Raw genomic sequence first — 24,284 nt, forward strand, 5'->3', positions numbered from 1 at the left:
TGTTAGGAAACAAAGCTTTGGAAATTGCTGGCATTGATTTTGCATGATGTAGGACTCTGCAGTCTCACTCCACAGACTTCCACTGTCTGAATTGTAAAATGGCTGTAGGCTGTTCCTTTTTAGCTACCAACCTCATAAATCTCTCCCTCCCGCCCCTCACTCTCACTTCTTCCTCGTTCCTTCTTTGACAGTTCACAAGCTGATGTATGACTTTCTTCTTTTTCGTTTTCCATGTTTTGTTCCCTTTTTTCTGATTAAGTGATAGCAGGTCTGAGGTCTGGGCCTTTTTATTGCCGATTGCAAAATCACACAGCTTGAAAACACTAACTCGGCACAGCATGAAGTTTAAGATGATTATTTTCTCGAGTTAATTTTTGGGTTAGTGTAAGCATTTGCTGCACAGACCATATGTGTTTGGATAGTTGTATGTTGTTTTTGTTCTGTACATGTACAAGTTCTGTGACTGAATTTAACTGTTGGGAAAATGTAATCCTTAACCCTTAAAAACCACTCAAATTAGTTATCTTGGGGGGAATTATGTAGTCGGTAATGGTGTGAAATCTTCAGTCTTAGTCACCAGCAGAATCTGTCTTTCTTGATGTGGGATTTTTGCTTGTATCTGGTTCTCAGTTAGTGAAATGGAGCAGTTAATTGAGAGTGAGGCAGATATTATGCATCATCACGTGGATAATAAAATGCTGTATAATGTGGATTTTTTTGTTTGTTTGTTTTTCTGTTTTTCCATGTGAATCCGAGCACACACAAATCTGCTGTATACCTAATTCCTCATGCTGTTGCTGCTGACGGCAATAAAAAAGTCAGCGCAGGTGTGCCATAGGACTGAGTGCTGCTGATTTACATGTTTGTAAATGATCTTGTTGGCAAAACCCCAGTGAGTCTAAAAACTCATCGTTTTACATTGTGTGCTGACAAATACTTAGTAGGCGATTGTCCAATTACTTTTGGGCCCTTAAAATTTGTGCACGCTGTTAAAATGCACGTGTTTCATTTGCAGTGGTGCTTTACTGTAATATCCATTGTTGTTTTAAAATGAATGTGCTGAAGCACAGAGCCTACAGGTAGTTGAGTATTGTCTGTATATACAATACTTGCATGTTTATATATTAACTTGTTTGTGCATCTTTATTGTAGCCACGTAAATTCAAACCTAATGTTTAAGGGGTGGGATATGTGGACGTGAGGATTTGTAATCTGGATGTCCTGTCAACCCTTGAGGTCAACAAAGTTATTAACATCCATAGTCTCTAAAGTAGCAGACATACTCATCATAACTGTGAGGAGGATACAAGAGGACATCAGTTAAAAGCCATTTAGAGCTGTAATGTTCTTGGTAGGTAATTTCTTGTTCTTTAGAGACTTCTCCACTAGCAAGGCAGTCATCAAAACTTTGGCTCAAGTGACTTTTGAAAAGTCACTTGATCTTATGCATCATAATGCACAAGTTGAAAGATCAAGCCAGTGAGAAGCTATCAGATTTCTCCTCTGCAAGGGCTATTCAAGAGCCGGCATACAGCAGCGATAAAATGGCTGCTTATCATTATTATTAATGTAGTTGTAACCTGTTTGCTTATCTGTTCACTAGGTTGAATGACACAGTGCTGCTGGGAAATCACCACATGGAGCATGACGGCTTTTCAGATAAATCGGAGCGCGAAGCTCATGACGACTGGGACGCTGCAGCCAATGAGAACGGTGGAAGACTGACGGAGGAGAGCGATGTGGACCAATCAGATGAGCTGTCCCCCGGGCCACAGGCCACAGCCTATGTAGAGCAGAGCACAGAGGAGATGGCTGAGGTGAGGCTGATTGTTATGTTTGCCTTGCAGTTCTGTTCGCCATCCTGATTACTTTTCTAATCTTACTTACGCACAACTACCTGCCCTCTGTGCATGTTCCTTTAGGCTGGCGAGGCATCCCAGGTGGAGACTGTATCAGAGGAGAACAAGGGCCTGATCTGGAGCTTGCTGAAGCAGCTGCGGCCAGGCATGGACCTGTCTAAGGTGGTGCTTCCAACCTTTATCCTGGAGCCGCGCTCCTTCCTGGACAAGCTGTCTGACTACTACTATCATGCAGATCTGCTCTCACAGTCAGTAAATCTTAGTGATTTCACTTAAGAACATACAGGGTGTATAACAAAGAATCACCTGATTTCAAAGTGCTTTAATACTGCAGCTGTTCAACTATAATGATCAAAACACATACTGTTAGAACAAGCATGAGTTTCATGCAGGTAGGTAGCATAACAGCCGCAGTGGCTGCAGTCATTCCAGACATGCTTGCAAAATATGGGCTGAGTTTGACTATAGTACAGACACGTGCCTTGAATCTAGAGGAAGACACATTGAACACCAAGTTTTGTGGTGCTTTATTATAATATCCATTGTACACATAATGCAAAGTGGTGTGTTTGCTTTATATTTAGCCATGTATTTTAAAATTTACTGCACTCTTCTGTTTCCATTACTTACAAAAAATATAGTCTTTTGAAATCAGGTGATTCTTTTTTCCGCATTTATAGATTGTATGCATGTCTTTTTTATTTTTTTTATTTTTGTTTCTTCACTACAGAGCCTCACTGGAAGAGAGTGCATATGGTCGGATCAAGCAGGTGCTGAGGTGGTACTTATCAGGTTTTTACAAGAAGCCCAAGGTAAGCTACGTTCACTCCAGTCAAGCTTATATAGTTCTGTTATCACATTAGCTGTACTGTATGACAAACCTAATTACAAGATGCACATCCATTCAGTGCCTGTTAGAGACTACAGTGACATCTGTTTTTAGAAGTAATGTGAAAGCTTTTCAGTGCATCACTACTATTAAATAAAATGCAGTATGTTGTATACTACAAGCCGGTGATCTTTTAAATAACATTTCACCATGAATCAGAGCAGAATCACTAAAAACTTAAAGCTTCAACTATTTAGTGTTTCCTAAATTTTTAAAGTCTGAATGGACACTCATCAGTCAGTTATAGATTTGCACAACCCATCAACCTCTATCATGTGGCTTTACCAGTACCACTGGAAGATTTTCTAAGTGTTAGCAGTTTTTAGTTTTGTGGGCGCACCATCATCTAACATGACATTCAGTAACGCTTTATTTCTTGGCTGCTTGACAAATGTCTCTGTTCAGGGTCCATTTGTGCTGTAAAAATGTCAGGACGCACTTCCCACTGGTTAGAAATTTATTTCCTCTGTGGCAGCAGAGCTTCTGGGAATCTGAGCCAGCAGATAATGTGTGTCGATTAATCTGGCATTGCTCAGCACATTTTCAGCTGACTACTTTTGTGAAACTGTAGACTGATAAATTCTTGAGAAGCTCTCATCATAAGGCTACCAAACAAAAACTTTGCTCTGCTGCTGGAGTAATTGCATAACATCTATAGAACTGTCTGTTGTAGCTCTCTGGATAAGTGGTGCTGCACTCCATAATATTGCTTATTACGTGAAACAGGACAGAATCAAGTTATTACTTAAGAATTGTGCTCAACAGTAGCATAACAAAAAATTAAAGTAGCTTGATGTTTAATCTGGGAAATAAATCTTCTTTGTTTTGGATGATGCTTAAAGTGACACTAACATTTCTCTGTGTATCTGCATTTACAGGGTCTGAAAAAACCTTACAATCCAATCCTGGGCGAGACATTTCGCTGCTGCTGGCTCCATCCAGAGACCAACAGCTGCACTTTCTACATAGCTGAACAGGTTAAATCAGACTCGTAGATAAGTGGCGAACCAGAACTGGACATGACTCTTGTCTCGTGTGAAATATCTTGCACAAACACACTGTTTCGACAAACACACTGAGCAAACACCTATGCAGCAAGTGTAAAATTAATAAGTGCCAGAGGCAATGTTCCCTCTAATTTTTCATGTGTCTGAGCGATCCCTTGGACCACTGTGAGCGACAGCAGACGTGTGCACTGTGGTTACGCCAGCATCGAATCCATCCAAGTTACATGGTTTATTAAAATAATCACATTACAGCATTTACATTTATGTTAGGCTACTTTTAATTAACTGCTTTAGCCCACTTGCAATGAAAATTTAAAAAAAATCTTATTCATGACCTGTGTAGTATGTTAACACTATTGGAAGTAAAAATAACTTGAACTCCAATTTTGAAAACACAACTTTCTTTTTTCTTTTTTTTTAAATAAAGCTCTGACTTGTATTATGAGTCTGAGGTCTGGGAGAGAGTCCTGTAACTCTGTCTGCAAAATACAGTATATAATGACCAATGTTGGGCAATTAATTATATAGTTACTTCTTCAAAAAAGTAACTGAGTTATGCAAACAACAAAGTTTTTTGCAGCTGTTTACCTAAAAATGCAGCCAAGGTGTTTTTTAAACAAACATTTCAAACTATTTACAGAACAATCAGGTGTTCTGCATCAAATTTGATGCCTCACAAATTATTTGTGCCACTCCAAAAATAATTTCTGTCACTATGAGATAAAGAAGAACAACAGTCTGATACCTGCAGGCCTGACAACAGGAGATGTGTAACACCTGTAACATTCAGCAGTCGCCTCATTGTTCTGACACACACAACAAAACTATTGACTACACTACACACTAACTACACAAGATTTGCGCTAAATGACGCAAATCTCTCACATCTCAAAACACTCCTAAAACTTCCCCTTTCCTAAACAACTAACAACTGTCACTTACTGACTAACACTGCAAAACAGAATTGTTAAAGTTTTAATTTCAATTCAGGTTAGATTTTTTTTTTTTGTGCGCAACGCAGATTTTCTGTGTGCAGAGACCGTGCCAGCAGTGCGCAATTGCGCGCACACGCAGCTTAGAGGGAACATTGGCCAGAGAGTATCTGACAGTTTTTGCCTCGCTCTGCTGCTCAGATTTCGTTTTCTCTCTCTGTCCTCTGCCAGGTGTCGCACCATCCACCCATCTCTGCCTTTTATGTCTGCAATAGGAAGGATGGATTTTCTATTAGTGGAAGCATCCTGGCCAAGTCCAAATTCTATGGTACAGTCAATATTTCACGATCTAATTCATTTGTCTCAGCCAGATGATCGGTACGGATTCAGTACATGTGTACGGTTATAAAAAGGCATGCAAGGACACCGTCACGATCTGGCCCAGTCTATGAGAAGCATTGTTAACCACATATTTCTCTGTTTTCCTGCTTTTGTAGGTAACTCTCTTTCAGCTATTCTAGATGGCAAAGCCCGGCTGCTATTCTTGAGCAGGGATGAGGAGTATGTCATCACCATGCCCTATGCTCACTGCAAAGGTAATAAATATGCATTACTTTCTACTCCACTAATCGTTCCATGTCCTTGTTGCTATGTTAGTATTAGCAGTATCTTTCCATAATCTTCTTAATACTGCAACATCTCTTTGGAAATAAGTAATATGTTTTCAGTGCCAAAAATTCTATGCGGTGGTAAAGGGTAGAGATGGCACGATACCACTTTTTTATGTCCGATACCGATATCATAAATTTGGATATCTGCCGATACCGATATGAATCCGATATAGTGTTTTTAATCAATAAAACTGTTTTTTTTAATACCTTGCTGCATTTTGTATAAGTTCATACTCAAGTTTAAATAAACAACAACACTAAAGCTTTTCTGTTATACCTGTATATAAAAATTCCACTGCACCCAAAATATTTCATAGTTCAGCAATAAATTCAAATTCAAATTTTATTTGTCACATACACAGTCATACACAGTACGATATGCAGTGAAATGCTTACACAACTGCTCGTGACCTAAAGAAAAAAAAGGCTATGAATGAGATAGGAAATACATATGAAAATTAAAAAGGGTAAATTTAACTAGAAAGGAATAAAATAAAATATAAAAATTAAAGTTAAAAATGAAATAACTGTACAACAACCAATTAGAATGAAGGGTAAATTTAACTGGGAAAGAATAAGATAAAATATATAAATTAAAGTTGAAAATAAAATAACCGTACAACAAAATACACAGTATAGAAATATATAAGAATGTATGAAGAAATATAAATATATATATATACAATAACAGCAGCTGTACAAGTATTAAATGGAAATGAAGAAATATAATGTCCAGTGTTGTGCAATCCACATTTGTAAGTGTCTCGATACTGATACTTTCTATTCTGGTATTTTAAAGAGTACTTAGGAGAAATATTCAGCAACCTAACTAATAGGGCTGCAAACTCCCAGCAAAAAAATAGGGAACCACCCTCTGCCTCATGATGCTTAATCGACATAATCAACTTTAATTTGACGCAGTGTGAAAAAAAATGCACAGAAATAAATTATTTTTCAAGAATAATTAAATATATTCAACATCTTTCTTCAACAGAATTGCAGACTGCACAGATGGTACCTTCCCAAAGGAAAAAGTACTATAGCTTACTAGGGTATATTAGACTTAATAGTTACTATATACAGTAATGGACTTCTATATATTTTACATAAGATTAAATCTTTGGGTGTAAGATTCAGATAATTATTTAATAAAAGATAGACATTTTAAATGAGAATAAGAAAGAAAAGTATGTCTTTGTGTCCCCTTTCCCCTGTTCATGCCCTATCGGCCCCCCTGGCTAAACTTTGCTAGATCCGCCCCTGCACAGTTACCAGCCGTCAGCTACGTAGAAAAAGATCCTCGAGTAGAAAGTAATATTAAATAAATTCTAACAACAGCTTTTCAAGCTTAAACGTGCTGCTGTTGTTTATCCGCTGGTTTCCTCTTTCTGGTGCAAAGTGGGCCAAAAACAAAGAAGAGAGACGGACTCGCGATAGAAAAGCCGATCAGCTGATCATTAATCGGTTTCATGATTAAAGTAATAACAGGAGAGGGAGAGAGAGGCAGTCGCTCCATATATTGGTTGTTAAGCTTAACGTGGGAATGCTTTACAAACATTCAGAGATAAACTTACACACTTGCTTTACTTCTCTCTGGGATCACTTCCTCGGAGATGAAATTATAATTATAAGCAGTTAAATCAAAGAAGATATGAGATGTTAAGTAATTTATAGTTTTGCAGTAAGCACAGATACGGGATCATCTCCAGTTTTTCAAGGCTCAACTTTGTCTACAGATCAGTTGGGATAGTAAGATAAGATAAGATAAGATAGAACTTTATTAATTCCTCGGGTGGGTTCCTCTGGGAAATTCGACAGAATGAGTGAGCACTGGAGGATATTAGTGGATCTGTAATGTGCATGGCATCTAATAAGTTGGGTTTCAGAAGTGGAATTCACAAACAAATGACCTGTATTGTCTGAAAATAATACCTTTTGTTGCTTCTGATTTTTGTTCTGCTGTACCACGCTGATTGTAGCCAATTCTGTTCGAGCTCCTCATTCTCACAATATAATTTACCAATCATTGCAACAGCACACACATGACAGGAGGCTAGAACACAAGCTCATCTACCGTGTTTACAATGAAATCTGACCAAACTGACACAATCTGTGTGGGCTGTAAATATTACAGCCATCTGTTCTGGCCAATATGTCTGATGTACTGGAAATCAAATGAAGCTCTGCTTCGCTGTGAGCACGAACTCTAATATGGCAGACAGTCAGAGTTCGAGATGGATGATGGGTGAGATATATAAATCAAGGCAGGTTTAAGTTTTTTATTTTGGGTCTGCTTCAGGATTTTTAAAATTCTTTCCTTCATCTTGTCTCTCAGGAATGCACTCACTGCAGTTGCCTACATGATAAATTCTACCAATAATTTATGAATTTCCTTCTGCTGAACTTGTTGATCTGATGCTGCAATATTGTCTCTCTCTCGTAGGGATTCTGTACGGCACTATGACACTAGAGCTGGGAGGGAAAGTTACCATTGAGTGTGAGAAAACCAAATGCGTAGCAGAGCTGGAGTTTAAACTGAAGGTATATTTTCAGAAAAAAGAAATGAAACATTTGTTTAACTGGTTGTTTTATCTAGTCAGCTGTTTTAGTAAAGGTATTGCATTTTCATTCTGTTCACTTCAGCCTTTTCTTGGAGGTTCTGGTTCTGTAAATCAGATCAATGGAAAGATCTTTGTCGGAGAGGAAGTACTGGCCACTGTTGATGGACACTGGGTAAGAACCTTAATCCTCTTGATCTCGTATGAAGTCTAAGGAGCTTGAATACATCTTTCAGCATCATTTGCTACCACACACACCACTCTTTAGCAATTAGTAATTAGTAATACTCTGTAGTACAAAATAGATAATCATAGGTTTAGGAGCAGCTGGAAGGTGCATAAAGTAAAGGATCTCCTCTGTATTGCTCTCACAGTGGCTTTGAGCATCAAAAAGCAAAAGTAAAGAAATTCAGTATTGTTATTTTGTTTTCTAGATGACTTTTTGGGATCTTTTGGGAATAGTTTCCAGTAGTTTCCAGGTTGGATTGAAAATAAGGGCAATGTCTTTTTATGTAGAGTCTTATGGATGGTTGTGGTCAATTAACTTTAAAAAAAACGTTAAAAGGGCTAAACTTTTGTTCAGGACAACGAGGTATTTATTCACGAGAAGCGCTCAGGCCAGCAGGAGATTTTGTGGAACCCAAGTCCAGAAATTCGCAGCGGTCGCCTCAAGAGACAAGTGGTCCAGTTAGACCAGCAGGGAGAATTTGAGTCCGAAAGGTAAAGCACAAAGATCATCTGTGTTAATTGTTAATTTGAGTGTTATTGAGTCAACAAATGCAAAACATTTGTGCTAGCATGATAGCTGATAACTGTAATAGTGGCTTCCATTTAACATGTGTCAGTGACCCAATGCTCAGAACCTTTAACTGCAGACGTTATTAGATATCCAGACGAGGTTGTGGCTGGGATGTCATTATATCTCATTATACACAATTGCTTTTGACTTTTTAGTGACAATTCATTGGCCAGTGTGTTTTCCCCATTTGCATCTGATTGTAATATGCTCTTGGCAGACTGTGGCGGCATGTGACCAGTGCTATCATGGATAGGGACCAAGTGCGTGCCACCCAGGAGAAGTTTGTATTGGAGGAAGCTCAGCGGAGAGACACCAGAGAGAGAGGAGACAAACCCTGGCTTCCACAGCTTTTCCATCCGCACTCTGTCACCTCTGAGTGGACCTACAAGCACATGGAGTATGAGCACACTCTCACACTCTCTCTCTCTCTCTCTCTCTCACACACACACACACACACACACACTAGGGCCTTTTTTATTCAGCTTATAAGTGTAGTAAAAGGTGACCTGTGAAGGAAGGGGTCAGAAATGGTGTGAGAATAAATACTGATATGCCACAATACATGTCACTTGAAATAGTCAGGTGCTGAAAGCTGATAACAAACATTTATATTATATATAATGAGAGTAAGAGTATTATGAGGTATATAATACAGGACACCAGTACTGAAACTGGTACAGGGGTTATTGGTCAGTCACAGGTTGTTGCTAATTACTGTAATAAACTTTACAACAGGAAAAAAATCAAATGAGTCACTGTGATCTAGCTCACCATATCTCAGACATGACGCAGTACTGCAGTTTATGGTTTATTTATAGTATTTATAGTCCTTTGGTTGTTGTTTCACAAATGCTTTCATGCACGCTCATGCATATCTCCTTTTGTAATGAATACGATGGTTGGGGGCTGCAGGAAGACCTACAAGCACTGTGGTATCAGCAAGTGGGGACAAGCAAACAAGGATGTGAGGAAGTTTAAATTCCACTGGTTTATTTTTGCAGCACGCGACCGTGGGAACCTGAGCGCTGTTTTGTTCAGTTTGAGAAGGATGGCGTGATTCAGACGCAGGAGAAAAGCCAGAGACAACACAACGGACTCTCCTACAGTCACAGCTGGGCCAGTCAACAGAAGGTTAAACTGAAATATTTACTGATGAGCCTTTCACTGACATTTCATCAGAATGATCTCTGAGCTTCTTTCTTCATACTCATACTTTGTTGCTGCAATGTCACTGACAAGCGTGATAAGCCCCTTATTTTTAGCCACTTGATATTCATTGCAGTTTATCCAGATAGCCAGTGTTGTGTCAGCGTGCAGTATGCTGGGAATTTTCCGAATTGAAGTTTGTTGCACTTCTCCTCTCAGGCTGAGGTTAACGGGAAGCATAGGAAGGCGAGCAGTCAGCCGTCTAGCTGCAGCCAGAACACTGAGAGCAGCAGCACTACGCCGGAACCCACACATGAGTCCTCGGACAATGAAGGTGAGGTGTATGTGACCCCCTCCCCAAAATAAAATAGCTAAATAAATCTAACCTTCTGGTGTCTTATCATTGGTCTCTTGTCTGTTATGTACCTAGGCTATTCTAATCAGTGTGCCCGGTGCAGTAAAGAGATAAAGGACATTGCCATGTTAGAAGCTTCCATCACATCTATAAAGAAGACACAGCAGGATATCCAGAGGTGAGAGTAAACCAACTACTATTTGGACTGATTGGGACCTGATGAATGTAAAAACAAAGAATGACCAGATTTTATTTTTTTTTTTACTGATTTTTCTTTCTGAGAGAAATGAGATCCACATATGAGGACATTCATTTAAAATTTTGATAGAACAGTGGCAGTATAATGTCCTCGTAAGTGGATATCAGGCCCTTGTAGAGCAAAATTTTGTATTTTGGTCTAAACAACCCAAATTGTGATGTCCACATATGTGGACTCCAGGTCCTAGGAGGTTAAGTTGTCGCAGATAAATATAACAAAATAAAACCGGTACCAAAAAAAAGAAGATTTATTCATAACACACGGGAAAAGACCCAGGGAAACAAACCATAAATTTCACAGAGAGAGCCTCAAATCCCGTGGCCTGGAGGTTGGGGACCACTGGCATATAGGACAATGGGGAGAGAGCAGGGCAGTGACATAAAGCAAAGAGCCTGGGATAGACTGGAACCTGGGCCCCTGCATTAGCCTCTTTGCATAAGGGACACCATATGCCAAGCCCATGTTAATTATATCTGGTCCCCATCTGCGAGGTTGTATAATTAAGAGAAAACAGCCCTGTAAAAAGATGTAAGCAGATTGGTTTTGAAGTCATTTGATAATAATAATGGATTGGATTTATATAGCGCTTTTCAAGGCACCCAAAGCGCTTTACAATGCCACTATTCATTCACTCTCACATTCACACACTGGTGGAGGCAAGCTACAGTTGTAACTACAGCTGCCCTGGGGCAGACTGACAGAAGCGAGGCTGCCATTTCGCGCCATCGGGCCCCTCTGGCCAACACCAGTAGGCGGTAGGGTAAAGTGTCTTGCCCAAGGACACAACGACCAGGACAGAGAGCCCAGGGATTGAACCAGCGACCTTCTGGTTACAGATGTGCTTCCCAACCCCCTGAGCCACAGTCGCCCCATGAGCCACAGTCGCCCCATAGTAGTAAATGAGTAGTAAATGTACAGCACAGTGTAATTGACTTTGCCTTTACACGTAACACAGCTTAGTCACAACATGTCATTAGACTGTCTCAGATAGTAACAGGTTTAAACTGTAGCAACCAACATATACACATCCACGGGAAAAAGAGAGGAAATGAGAGGGAGCACTATGTTTGTGAATCAAGTAAATCACCCTCTACCTGGTATCATCTCAAAAAAATATGTGAGCAAAATTCCACCTGGTCAAAAAGCCCAGGAGGCCAACAGCTGCGATCCACCACCAATCCTCCCGAGAGTAAACCAGCTACAACACATGTTACAAAGAATGGGAAAGAGACCCGGACACACATGTCTCATATCAACTACAGCCTGAGAGCCAGTTCTCTCTGAAACAATGTGATGCAAGACTTAAGGCAACAGAGCTCATAGCAGTGATTAAGAATCGGTGAGCTGCCTTAAATAAACACAAAAGCGATGTATAAGATAAAAAAAAATGTTAACAAAAACCGCTGAATGCTACAGGAGACCATCCAAGGAGCTCAGGAAGTGATGAAACAATTTATGTTCGGATGAAGCTGTAACTCATCAGAAGCACACGTGCATCCGAAGCCGCTGCAGAACTGTTTGCACAGTTAATTGAAAGGTTCACGTAAATGCACACGATACAACGCAGCTGACTGGCAGTGATGTGTGGGGAGCAAGCTGCTGTTCTGGAAAACATTAATGTGTTGCTTGGCAACAGTCTAGTCCCAGTCCAGCTGTGTAACTATTTGTGTTAATGGAGTCTAATATTTGCTTTAATAAACTATTCTTAAGTTTCACTTCTTAGTGTTATCTAATGAATCCCACGTACAGAACTGATGTGTTCCACCTACTCCAATCAAACATTATCAGCTTATGATGATAATATTATGTTTTCTGTTTTTTTATATTGATTTTTACAGTAAAATCCAAACATACACAAGAAATTCTTAAAATAAGAAAGAACACAGTGGTAGGAGTTATGTTTTACTGGTGGTGTTTATTTCTAATGCGACGACGACTTTAAACATTACAGCTTAAGTGAAATTAATTTTAACTTACTAAACTTCCTCTAGTAGTTGCAATTCCTGCAGTATAAAAGAGACTGCAGCATATTAGAACCGGGTATTAAGAACAGTTCCACATGTTCTCCATCACTAAATGAGTACATGCAAATTACCATGGTGATTTAGCCAGGAAAAGAGAGCCACTTTTATGGCACAGAAACTGAGATTTTATGCTTGCTAACCATTAGTTTTGTTTCGTGATACACCTCTCTGGAGCACTCGTGTAGATGTTTATGTACTGACAGATGTAGTGATGATTCAGGCACAACAAATAGCTGTAAGCATAGTTGTCTGTGATATAGTTTAATTGGAATTAAATGCTGGAAAAGTGCATTTATGCTTGTTTTTAGTAGGTGTTTGCATTTTCATTCATTGTTATCATATTTAGTTTTTGGCTTGTGACCCTTAAAACATATGCAGGATGTGACTAGAGCGACTTGGGTGTTCCTAAAGTATTCAGAAACTAAACACAGTTAAGCAAATGTTTAAGAAAAAAAATCATTAAATGAATATGTATTATTTCCGACTTCAGTCACCCTGGGACATCTTGAGAAATGTAGGCTGGGATTCATGTTGTTTTTATGAATTCCTGTTGAAATTCGTTCAAACAGTTGTTGATCCTGATCCTTCTCTTCCTGCAGGAACCTGGTGGCTCTGAGTCGTCAGATGGCTCGTCAGAGGACAACAGACGACAGCGTGTCGCTGACAGGCCGTCAGTGTCTCATCCTCTGCGTTCTGCTCCTCTCCCAGCTCCTGCTCAACTACGTCTTCACCTGAGCCAGCTCCTCGAGGAAGGAGTTTCCCCACTGGCACTGATCTGGCATCGGAGTCCTCTAAAAAGCACAAACTCTAATTAACAGAGGAGGGCAGGGACCTCAGATCAGTGCTGGGAGGGCAACTTTGTCCCTTTCTTTTCACTTCAAGGAGCCTGGACCTTACAGCAATAAACACAGCCACCGCCTGTCAGTCATCAGCAGAGAGAAACGGCACCCCCTAGTGTAGCCAGACTGAAAGAGCACCGGCACCCAAGCACTTTGGACAGGAGAGGAGGACTGAAGGACGAGCACGGTTCAGAAGATTTCAAATAAAGGAAGAAATGTATGACTGAGAATAGTCTGAGAATGATTTAGTAAGAACAAATGACAGAGAGGATGTTTCACCATTCCTTAGTGTCTTTTATATTCCCCTGCAATACTGTTTATCTGTGAGTGTGCCTGTACACGTGTTGTCTGTACCTACAATAGGCCCTTTGGGCACAGGCAGATCACCACTTGGACTTCTTCTTCCCTAACACTCCAGATTTTTGGGCCTTAATGCTGAAGCCAAAATAAGAAAAAAACAAAAAACAAAACAAAACAAAAAAAACCAACCAGAAGAAATGCAAATGAAGAAGGAAACTCTTCTCACAGTGCAATTGTGTGTTTTGTATCGGTGTACACTAAAATGCACTCCGTCTTGTCTGCTATTGATCATGCATTTACCAAAACAGTATTTATAATCCGAAAGGACAAAGAGTACTTGTTTACAGGCAGCACTGCTTCTGTTTGTAGGAAGGAGAATTGGAACGAGGCAGGGCCGAGAGCCAAACTGAGTGTCTTTATATTTGTGTGCCTGTAGTGAAGTAACTGAAGGGATGATAGGACAACACCTATTGGTCTAGACCATGACACTAGTTTGTACAATCAGTTACATGAAGAAGCATGGAGAGGATGAAACAGAGGGAGTAAATACAGAGAGAGAGGAAAACATAACTAATACTTTGGCCTAATAGAAGGGGTTTGTGTGTGCATCTCGGACTTCAACATGTTCAAGTGACTGTTTTAGATGTAAACACTTAGTAATGAGTTGTTCTTTTTTTTAATCTTTTAATCAGTTTGTATATATTTGTCAGGCCGTCTATTTCAAAAAGAGATTTCAGAATGTATTTATTGTGTGATTAACTTTGATTTTCCTAATCTAAATCAGCTTGGACGACAGAGACCAGGGGTGACAATCGATCTCCCGGGGCTTGTGTAGGTTTGTCATTTTGTATATGTATTTGTGTGAGTGCATGTATGTGTGTGTGTCCGTGTGATGGAGCACACAAGAGCGAGGACGCCTGTATGGCCACGCTAAACCAAGCCATGTCTGATGTTGATTTTTTACTGGTATATTAGTCCTTGAATTTGAGCCTCATCACCAGTACCAATCGGCACAGCAGGAGATGACGGACAAGCAGAAGAAGGAAGTCGACTCTTTGAATGCTTAATTTGTTTTTCTTTTCATTACTATCCTCTTTTCTACACTGCTGCCATGTTGTGGGATTCTACATGCCAGATTTTTTTTGTCATATGGAACAATGTGATGAAAACATGATGATTGCCTGTTTTCATTCATATCTATTGACTACTGTAGCACTACAGTAAAATGTTTTAACCCTGCCTCTGCTTCTACCTCTCGTTAATATTTAAAATCATATCCAGTGATATTCACAGTGTTGCAAAATAGTTTTCTTTGCAATTCTCCCACTAGAGGGCGATGTTGATGTAGGTAAATAAATTTCAACTGGGACTGTATCACATTTGCAAAGCAACTCCCTTTTATGTAACTAGGCTGAGCTGTCAGCCTGATAAATCTTTTAAATGACGGTGGAGTGGGGTCCTTCAAATATATAAAGCCTTTTATTCGGTCAGGAAAAGGCAAATTGTGACGCACATTGTGAGCGCAGCTCCTTTAATTTGTTACTGTAAAGCATATTTAAAATGATGCATCTCACCACAAATCAAAACCAAGGTCTCAGTTTCATCTTTAAGAGATTTCTTTGCTTCATTGTGTTTGGGAGGGGTACCAAAAACTTTGGGTCGCATCTGTGATAGTAACTATGTTCAGGCCTGAGAGTACAACTTGACGAAGTAGAAGTCTTTAGCTAGAAACCACGTGGATTTATATCTCTGCCACAGTGAAGTCAGTTACCCTCTCCAGTGAGGGTACCTGAATTGTTTGGGGTTCAAGAGGCAGGACTATTAAGCACTACTAACATAAAATCAATGTAATTTTTTTTAAAAACAAACAAATATCGGAATTACTTACTTAAAGGAAACTACGTTTGTTAAAATAGTATGAAAATACTAATACTGCTGTTGTGGTTACTGCTCAGAAATTAGTTTGATTTCTTCCGTTCGAATTCACTGCACATAATGCCAATTTAAAAACAAGTCTCAGTTGCTGGACAAAACAATTTGGTGTGCCTCAATGTGAAATAAACTTTTTGTCAATAATAATAATTATATCCATTTAAAAATCCCCTTGTTTGATAAGCCTACATCTAATTGTACTGTTATAGCAATTATATTCCATATAGTACAATTTAAAAAAAATAAAAAAAAAAATAAAAAAATAGTGTCCTAATGAATTTCAAACTTTGAATCTGTGCTGGTAATTCATTTTTCATTGTAGATTATTTGCTTTTTTTTTTTTTACACATACATGGAGCTTTTGGGGAATCGGTGTATTGTTTAAACCTTAGTGGACACTTATTTGGTGAGACATATCTATCTAAATCTATACCTTGATATAGATATAGATATATCTATATAATTAGTCTCAGGATGTTTTACCAATAGTAATTACTAACCTCTGGGTGCCCCTCCCTAAGCCTGGCTCTGCCAGAGGTTTCTTCCTGTTAAAAGGGAGTTTTACTTTCCCACTGTAGCCTGTAGTGCTTGCTAATACATGGTCTTCAAATTGTTGTGGTTGCTGTTTGTTTTTGATATAATAATTTAAAAAAAAAGAAAATAGTAAGGTCTGTAGTCTGGAACAAAAAGTGGCTTTTGTGAATTGTCCATCCATCCGTCTTCTTCCGCTTATCCGGGGCTGGGTTGCAGGGGCAGCAGCCCAAGCAGAGAAGCCCCACACCTCCCTCTCCCCAGCCACCTCCTCCAGCTTGTCCACGGGAACATCAAGGCGTTCCCAGCCCAGCCAAGAGACCATGGCCTCAGATTCGGAGGTGCTGATTCTCATTTCCGCTGCTTCCAACTCTCTGTGAACCATGCCAAAGTGAGCTGGAGGCCATCATCTGATGAAGCCAAGATTTCGCAGACCAGGGGGCCTCTGCTAAGCATTCCCAGCACACCCTCACTATTAGTTTTGGCATGCCAGGTCTTTCCGGTGTCCTCCTCTGCCCTCTCATCCACCGGGAGAAACACAAACATACAAGCAGCAAGCCGAGAGGATACCAAGACACCCACCCCAGCCTGCCGCCTCTCACTAGGGTCAACTCCAGAGTGAGGCAGAGTCCAGCCCCTCTCCAGGGGACTGGTTCCAGAGCCTAAGCCTAATGTTGAGGTGAGCCCAACTATATCTAGCCGATACCTCTCAACCTCACGCACTAACTCAGGCTCCTTCCCCACCAGAGCGGTGACATTTCATGTCCCAATTGCCAGTCTTGGTAACCGGGAATCAGTACTGCCCACCGCCTGGCTACACCCAACTCCGGGTGGTGAACCTGCAGGAAGATGGGCCCATGTCCCTTTTTCAAGCTGTGCCCGGCCGGGCCTCATGGACTAAGACCCAGGCACCAGACTGTGAATCCCAGATTTCTCTGGGATTTTGTTTTGTTAAAAAATTTAATAATTTTGTTTAAACTGTGATAAAGAAATGGAGGGACTGAAAGTGTCTTGCTTGTGTTTTTGTCTAATATTATGTATTATATTGTGCTTTGGGTGAGTGCGGAGATGCAATCTAGTTGTTTGCTAAGTGTCAACTCAACAGATAAGAGACAGGACACTACTGGTTCTGCTGGAGGCTTCTTCCTGTTAAAAGGGAGTTTTTCCTTCCCAATGTCGCCAAAGTGCTTGCTCACAGGGGGTCATATGATTGTTGGGTTTTTCTCTGTATCTATGAAGCGCCTGTTGTGTTTACAAGGTTCTATAATAAAGGAAGCAAATTAGTACATGCTGTTACCCTGTCAGACCAGGGGTGCCGCTAATGAGGCTGGGCAAGAGAGAGGGGAGAAGAAGAAAGTACAGGGTGGGCCATTTATATGGATACACTGTAATAAAATGGGAATGGTTGGTGATATTAAAGTCCTGTTTGTGGCACATTAGTATATGTGAGGGGGCAAACTCCTCAAGATGGGCGGTGACCATGGTGGTCATTTAGAAGTCGGCCATCTTGGATACAACTTTTGTTTTTTCAATAGGAAGAGGGTCATGTGACACATCAAACTTATTGGTAATGTCACAAGAAAAACAATGGTGTGCTTGGTTTCAACGTAACTTTATTCTATCATGAGTTATTTACAAGTTTTTCTTTGTTCACAGCCATTGACATGTCGAAGAGGTTAACACGTGAGGAGCGGATCGAAATTGTGTTGATATCTGGTGAACGCAGTAACCGGGTGATTGCAGCAGATTTCGATGCAAGACACCCTACGAGACCACCCATCTCCCATGATACAGTCAGCAAACTGCTTGCTAAGTTTCGTGAAACTGGTTCAGTGTTGGATTTGCCAAAATGTGGATGCAAGAAAACTGTCACTAATGAAGAAACATCAGTGGCTGTCCTAGCTTCATTCAGCAAGAGCCCACAGCGTAGCACTCGCCGCATGTCACTGGAGAGTGGCATTAGTCGAACATCCCTTCGGTGGATATTAGCTACTCACAAATGGCACCCTTACAAACTCCAGCTACTGCAGCATCTCAACGAGAATGACCCAGATCGGCGCACAGAATTTGCAGAATGGGCAAAACAAAAATTGGAACAGGACCCTCAGTTCACGCAGAAGATTTCGTTCAGTGATGAGGCAAACTTTTATGTGAATGGTGAAGTTAACAAACAAAACCACCGCTGTTGGTCTGACACTAACCCGCATTGGATGGATCCCTCCAAGACTGTTGGAACAACAAAAGTGATGGTTTGGTGTGGTATATGGGGTACAAAGATAGTGGGTCCATCCTTTATCGATGGAAACCTCAAGGCCACTGGATATTTGAAATTGCTACATGATGATGTGTTTCCTCTTTATGCACTGAAGCTGGCACGTTCCCTGAGTTTTTCCAGCAAGTTGGTGCACCACCACATTATGGGTGCCAGGTCCGAGCATTCCTAGATGATTGGTTGTCGTGGGCCAGTTGAATGGCCCCCAAGGTCTCCCGATCTGACCCCCTTAGACTTTTATCTTTGGGGTCATCTGAAGGCAGTTGTCTATGGTGTGAAGATGCGAGATGTGTAGCACCTGAAACTACGGATACTGGATGCCTGTGCTGGCATTTCTCCTGCGGTGTTGCTATCAGTGTGTGAAGAGTGGGAGAAGAGGGTTGCATTGACAATCCAACACAATGGGCAGCACATTGAACACATTTTATAAGTGGTCAGAAACTTGTAAATAACTCATGATAGAATAAAGTTACGTTGAAACCAAGCACACCATTGTTTTTCTTGTGACATTACCGATAAGTTCGATGTGTCACATGGCCCTCTTCCTATTGAAAAAACAAAAGTTGTATCCAAGATGGCCGACTTCTAAATGACCACCATGGTCACCACCCATCTTGAGGAGTTTGCCCCCTCACATATACTAATGTGCCACAAACAGGACTTTAATATCACCAACCATTCCCATTTTATTACAGTGTATCCATATAAATGGCCCACCCTGTAGAGAGAGGTAAAAAAGATGGAGTGCCACTGTAAAGCCTGAAATAAAGTGTTGAACCCAGACGTCGCCTCCGCTGCCTGATTACAAACTGATGAAACTGTGACCCAGTATGTTGCCGCCCTCAGAGCATTAGCTGTGCCATGTGGTTTTGGAATAATGGAGGGTGAAATGATTCGGGATCAACTTGTTGCTAATGCTAATCTCAGTGTTGTTAAAGATAAATTGCTGCTGGAGGAGGACCTTACATTGGACAAGGCAGTTACTATTGACCCTGTGCACGAGAAAATGCTAACTTCCTGGTTTGAGACCGGATGTGGGGTGGTACATTTCCGGTAGCTTTACTTTGCGGTCAATCGCTACTGCGAAGATATACTTCAAAATCATGTCCAAAACTTGAAAACGGAAAGATCGCGTTAAGTTACAAAGAACAGAAGGTGGGAACACTCACCACTGTTGTGTCATAAAAAATCTAATGATCAATTTTGACGTTTAAAGAGTTTAGATCAATCAGTTGTTTACATCACTCAACACAAGCAGAACTGCATTACTGCATGCAGAAGACATTCAGAAGCACATCTCTGTATAGTGACTGGTCTTATGATTTAAACAGGCAAATGTTCAGCATTCAAACTACAGGTGAACTATAGTCAAACCAGATGTTTCCCCCGTTATGTTGATATCAGCTAGTCAAGTACACACCTACACAGCATGTTAACAAACCATGAAAAAAGCCACACAAAAAAATTAATGATTGCTGGTAAGGGTTTCTATACATTAGTATTTATGAAGGGTATGTTGTGACTTACCTTCAAAATTACAGCGGTCCCTCACTATAACACGGTTCACATTTCACCTCGCTGTTTCGCAGATTTTTTAGTGCAAGTTTGCATGCTTATTTTCCCTCCGTGACGTCTCTCCTGTATAGTACAGAATCGCTGCATCGATCGCTAGCAGTGTGACTCTGAAGTGCAGTACTGTATGTCCACGATGTCCACCAAACATTTTGCACCGTCAAAAAATAAAATTGGCTACTTGATTTCACCTATCGCTGGTTATTTTTTAGAACATAAGACCCACGATAAACGAGGGACAGCTGAGAAATATAACATTTGAATCCCTTTTCGCTTTTGCTCTGAGGCGCGGGGAAAAAATATCGACAAGTCGATGAACATCATTTACAAATATATTGGGTAAATGCCCAAGACATCTATAGAAATGTCAATCGCCGCTTCATTCATTCATTTGCTTAACTTTTTTTGGACCGTAAACAGGGCGTGAATAGGACACCGGAAACAAAGCTCCCCATAGGAGTTTCCGCACCGGAAGTAGCATATGCTAACGTGCACATAGTCAATTGCGTGTCAGGTGGAGGCTGCGGTCAAGAATGCTACACTCCTGTCTGCTGCGCCCACGGTCCAGACTGCTGCAGTACAAGCTGTGGAGGTGAAGGACGCACGACTTCGGGGAAAAAGAGGAGCGCGACCAGCTCAAGCTCGGGGACCTACATCTATTAATATGCCTGTGCACTAACACTTCCTGTTTTTCAGTCTGGCTGAGCACTTAGTTTGTGAGTCAAAAGTGGCCTTGCTCTACAAGCCTTCATTATTAAAGTACATAAAACAATATAATAAGAAAATAAGGATACTAAGGATATTAATTTCATGACACTTCCCATTATGCACGTTCTGTGTCATATAGTTTCGGGATCATTGTACAGGAGTTTTTCTACTAGATAGAGTGTACGTGGGATTTAAGGCTTTGAGAAAACTTTTGAAACCTTTGTCCTCCACAATGGAAAAAGGCGGGAAATCAGTGGCAATCATATTAGCCTGTCCCGTTTTGATCTTTTGCCATCAGAATTATTGTCTAGAGGCCAAGAAAGATGCCCAACGGATTTACTTTAACAAATGGACCATCCCGGCCTTGCCGTATTGGTCCATTTGATTGACCTTTGTTTTTATTGTTTATTTTATTTTATTTTCAGTTGTTACAAACAGGACAGACATGACTGAGGGAATGGAAAGGGAGAAAGAAAGAGAGGGAGGGAAAGAAAAACAGCGGGGAAGCACTAACGGCTAAACTTCCAGTCCACATCAAGTGTCATTCACTATCAGCACTCATTGATTCTGGAACAGAATAGCACTTTATTTTATTTTATTTTATTGATTAGCATTCAAATATCTCAGTGAAGACAGAACAAAGATCTACCACAAAGCAAGAAAGCATGAGACAAGGCTAATCAAAAGGTATTGGCTGAAGCATTTGCTTATTACGCCAACCCTTTTAACAAAAGATCTTTTTGCATGCAGCTCCTGTACACAGGGCTTGAAGCAAATAATAAAACAAAGCAAAAACAAAACAAACAAACAAACAAGAAAAAAAAACTTTCCACCTTAGATAAGTAACTACATCAAAGCAAAAGAATCAAGAGTTGTTTTTTTTTTGCTCTTTTCATTCTTGATTTATATATTTTTCTAATACTCTATTTTTAAACATGTTTTTAAACAAGGAAAATGAACTACACCTTTTTAAATCACTGTCATAACTATTTCACAGGTTAACTCCTCTAACAGAAACACACCTCTGCTTTATATTTGTCCTTATCTTGTTTTTTTTAAAGAAATCTGTTCCCCTTAAGTCATATTGACTCTCTCTGACTTTGAACAGCTTCTGAGTACTGGGGCAAAGCAAGTTATTTTGTGCTTTATACATTATCTGTGCCCTTTTATATTCAACTAAATCATAAAATTTCAGGGTATTCAGATTAATAAACAAAACGTTAGTTGGTTCTATATAGTTTGATTGGTTTATAATTCTTATAGCTCTTTTTTGTAACTTGAAAATAGGAAGAGTGTTTGTTTTATATGCATTACCCCATATCTCCAGACAGTAAGTCATTATTGACTCTGAGTTAGTAAAACAACTGTATTGCCGTGGAACCATTGCCTTACGCGTCACGGTCTTATCTGAACAGCGCCTCCCCGACATCACGCATGTTACTGAACCGCTCACCCTCACCCTGTCTGGCTATCATTCTGAGGAGATTTGTTTTTCACGCCACCCACACACCGCTAGTTCTCGGGCATCCCTGGCTCCAGCAACACAACTCCCTTATTAATTGGCAGAAAGGGTGCATCACTGGCTGGGGGGAAGAGTGTCATATGCCCTGATGGGCGATCGTGGCTCAAGAGTTGGGAGTTCGCCTTGTAATCGGAAGGTTGCCGGTTCGAGCCCCGGCTTGGACAGTCTCGGTCGTTGTGTCCTTGGGCAAGACACTTCACCCGTTGCCTACTGGTGGTGGTCAGAGGGCCCGGTGGCGCCAGTGTCCGGCAGCCTCGCCTCTGTCAGTGCGCCCCAGGGTGGCTGTGGCTACAATGTAGCTTGCCATCGCCAGTGTGTGAATGGGTGGATGACTGGATATGTAAAGCGCTTTGGGGTCCTTAGGGACTAGTAAAGCGCTATATAAATACAGCCATTTACCATGCCTTAAGGCTGCCTCACCTCCTAGCACAACAGTCTCTGGTCCAGAGCCACCACAGTCTTCCAATTTAACTAATGTACCTGTTTACCACGATCTCGCAGAGGTTTTTCAGAAGGACCGGGCCCAGTCTTTGCCACCCCATCGGCCCTACGACTCTGCCATAGACCTGCTACCAGGAGCTCCTTTACCCACCAGTCGCCTCTATAGCCTCTTGCTGCCGAAACGGGAAGCTATGGAGAAATACATAACTGAATCCCTCGCTGCCGGCATAATCCGGGCCTCTTCATCACCCATCGTGTAGAAAAGAAGGATAAGACCCTTCGACCCTGTATTGATTATCGGGGCCTCAATAACATCACGGTCAAAAATAAATATCCACTGCCTCTGCTCACATCCGCTTTTGAACTTATCCAGGGAGCAACTGTATTCAGTAAACTGGACTTAAGAATGGAAGACAGAATTCAATACCCACCTCGGACATTTCGAGTACCTTGGTATGCCTTTTGGCCTCACCAATGCACCTGTAGTCTTCCAGGCTCTGGTCAATGATGTACTAAGAGACTTTATTAACCGATTTGTGTTTGTCTACCTAGACGACATTCTGATCTTCTCCTCTTCCCAAACTGAACACGAGGCCCAGGTCCGGCTGGTGCTGCAACGCCTTCTCGAGAACCGGCTGTTTGTCAAAGGCGAGAAATGTGAGTTCCATGTATCCACTGTCTCCTTCTTAGGGTACATCATAGAACAAGGAAATCTCCGACCCAATCCTGTGAAGGTAAAAGCTGTAGTGGACTGGCCGGAGCCAAACAACCGTCGCCAGTTGCAACTAGAGATGGCACGATACCACTTTTTTATGTCCGATACCGATATCATAAATTTGGATATCTGCCGATACCGATATGAATCCGATATAGTGTTTTTTAATCAACAAAACTGTTTTTTAAATATCTTGCTGCATTTTGTATAAGTTCATACTCAAGTTTAAAACAACAACTACACTAAAGCTATTCTGTTATACCTGTATGCAAAAAAAAAAAAAAAAATTTCATAGTTCAGCAATACTGATCAATCTAATAAACTTAAACCTACACCATCCTCCCTATTCTGGTATTTTAAAGAGTACTTAGCGTAAATATTAAGCAACCTAACTAATAGGGTTCCAACTCCCAGCAACAACAAAAATAAATAAATAAAAAATAGGGAACCACCCCTCACGCTCCACCTCATGATGCTTAATCGATGTAATCAACCTTAATTTGATGCAGTGTGAAAAAAAAAATGCACAGAAATCAATTATTTTTCAAGAAATATTAAATAGATTCAACATCTTTCTTCAACAAAATTGCAGACTGCACAGATGGTACCTTCCCAAAGGAAAAAGTACTATAGCTTACTAGGGTATATATATTAGACTTAATAGTCACTATGTACAGTAATTGACTTCTATTCATTTTACATCAAATTAAAACTTTGGGTGTCAGATAATTATTTATTAAAAGCTAGACATTTTAAATGAGAATAAGAAAGAAAAGTATGTCTTTGTGCCCCCTTTTCCCTGTTCATGCCCTATCGGCCCCCCTGGCTAAACTTTGCTAGATCCGCCCCTGCACAGTTACCAGCCGTCAGCTACGTAGAAAAAGATCCTGGAGTAGAAAGTAATATTAAATACATTCTAACAACAGCTGATCAAGCTTAAACGTGCTGCTGTT

The 24,284-nt window shown here is 40.6% G+C and overlaps 1 protein-coding gene across 3 annotated transcripts in view; it reads left to right on the forward strand.

Moving 5' to 3' along the window:
* Positions 1-14,877, forward strand: part of osbpl5 (oxysterol binding protein-like 5) — a 47,917-nt gene extending 33,040 nt beyond the window's left edge. For all 3 annotated transcript variants that reach the window (XM_085461351.1, XM_085461350.1, XM_085461352.1), the window contains 14 exons: positions 1,604-1,817; positions 1,923-2,107; positions 2,590-2,671; positions 3,627-3,725; positions 4,919-5,015; positions 5,185-5,283; positions 7,802-7,899; positions 8,002-8,091; positions 8,500-8,636; positions 8,933-9,112; positions 9,717-9,846; positions 10,081-10,195; positions 10,292-10,394; positions 13,099-14,877. In XM_085461351.1, coding sequence (XP_085317477.1) covers positions 1,604-1,817; positions 1,923-2,107; positions 2,590-2,671; positions 3,627-3,725; positions 4,919-5,015; positions 5,185-5,283; positions 7,802-7,899; positions 8,002-8,091; positions 8,500-8,636; positions 8,933-9,112; positions 9,717-9,846; positions 10,081-10,195; positions 10,292-10,394; positions 13,099-13,234 — 1,765 coding nt within the window. In that variant the 3' untranslated portion in view covers positions 13,235-14,877. The remainder of the gene's footprint in view (positions 1-1,603; positions 1,818-1,922; positions 2,108-2,589; positions 2,672-3,626; positions 3,726-4,918; positions 5,016-5,184; positions 5,284-7,801; positions 7,900-8,001; positions 8,092-8,499; positions 8,637-8,932; positions 9,113-9,716; positions 9,847-10,080; positions 10,196-10,291; positions 10,395-13,098) is intronic.
* The last annotated feature ends 9,407 nt before the right edge of the window (positions 14,878-24,284 follow it).

Source organism: Copadichromis virginalis, linkage group LG7 (assembly GCF_057382275.1).
Source record: "Copadichromis virginalis isolate Kocher_CV1m ecotype Utaka linkage group LG7, C_Virginalis_male_GT1.1, whole genome shotgun sequence".
NCBI classification, from domain to species: Eukaryota; Metazoa; Chordata; class Actinopteri; order Cichliformes; family Cichlidae; genus Copadichromis; species Copadichromis virginalis.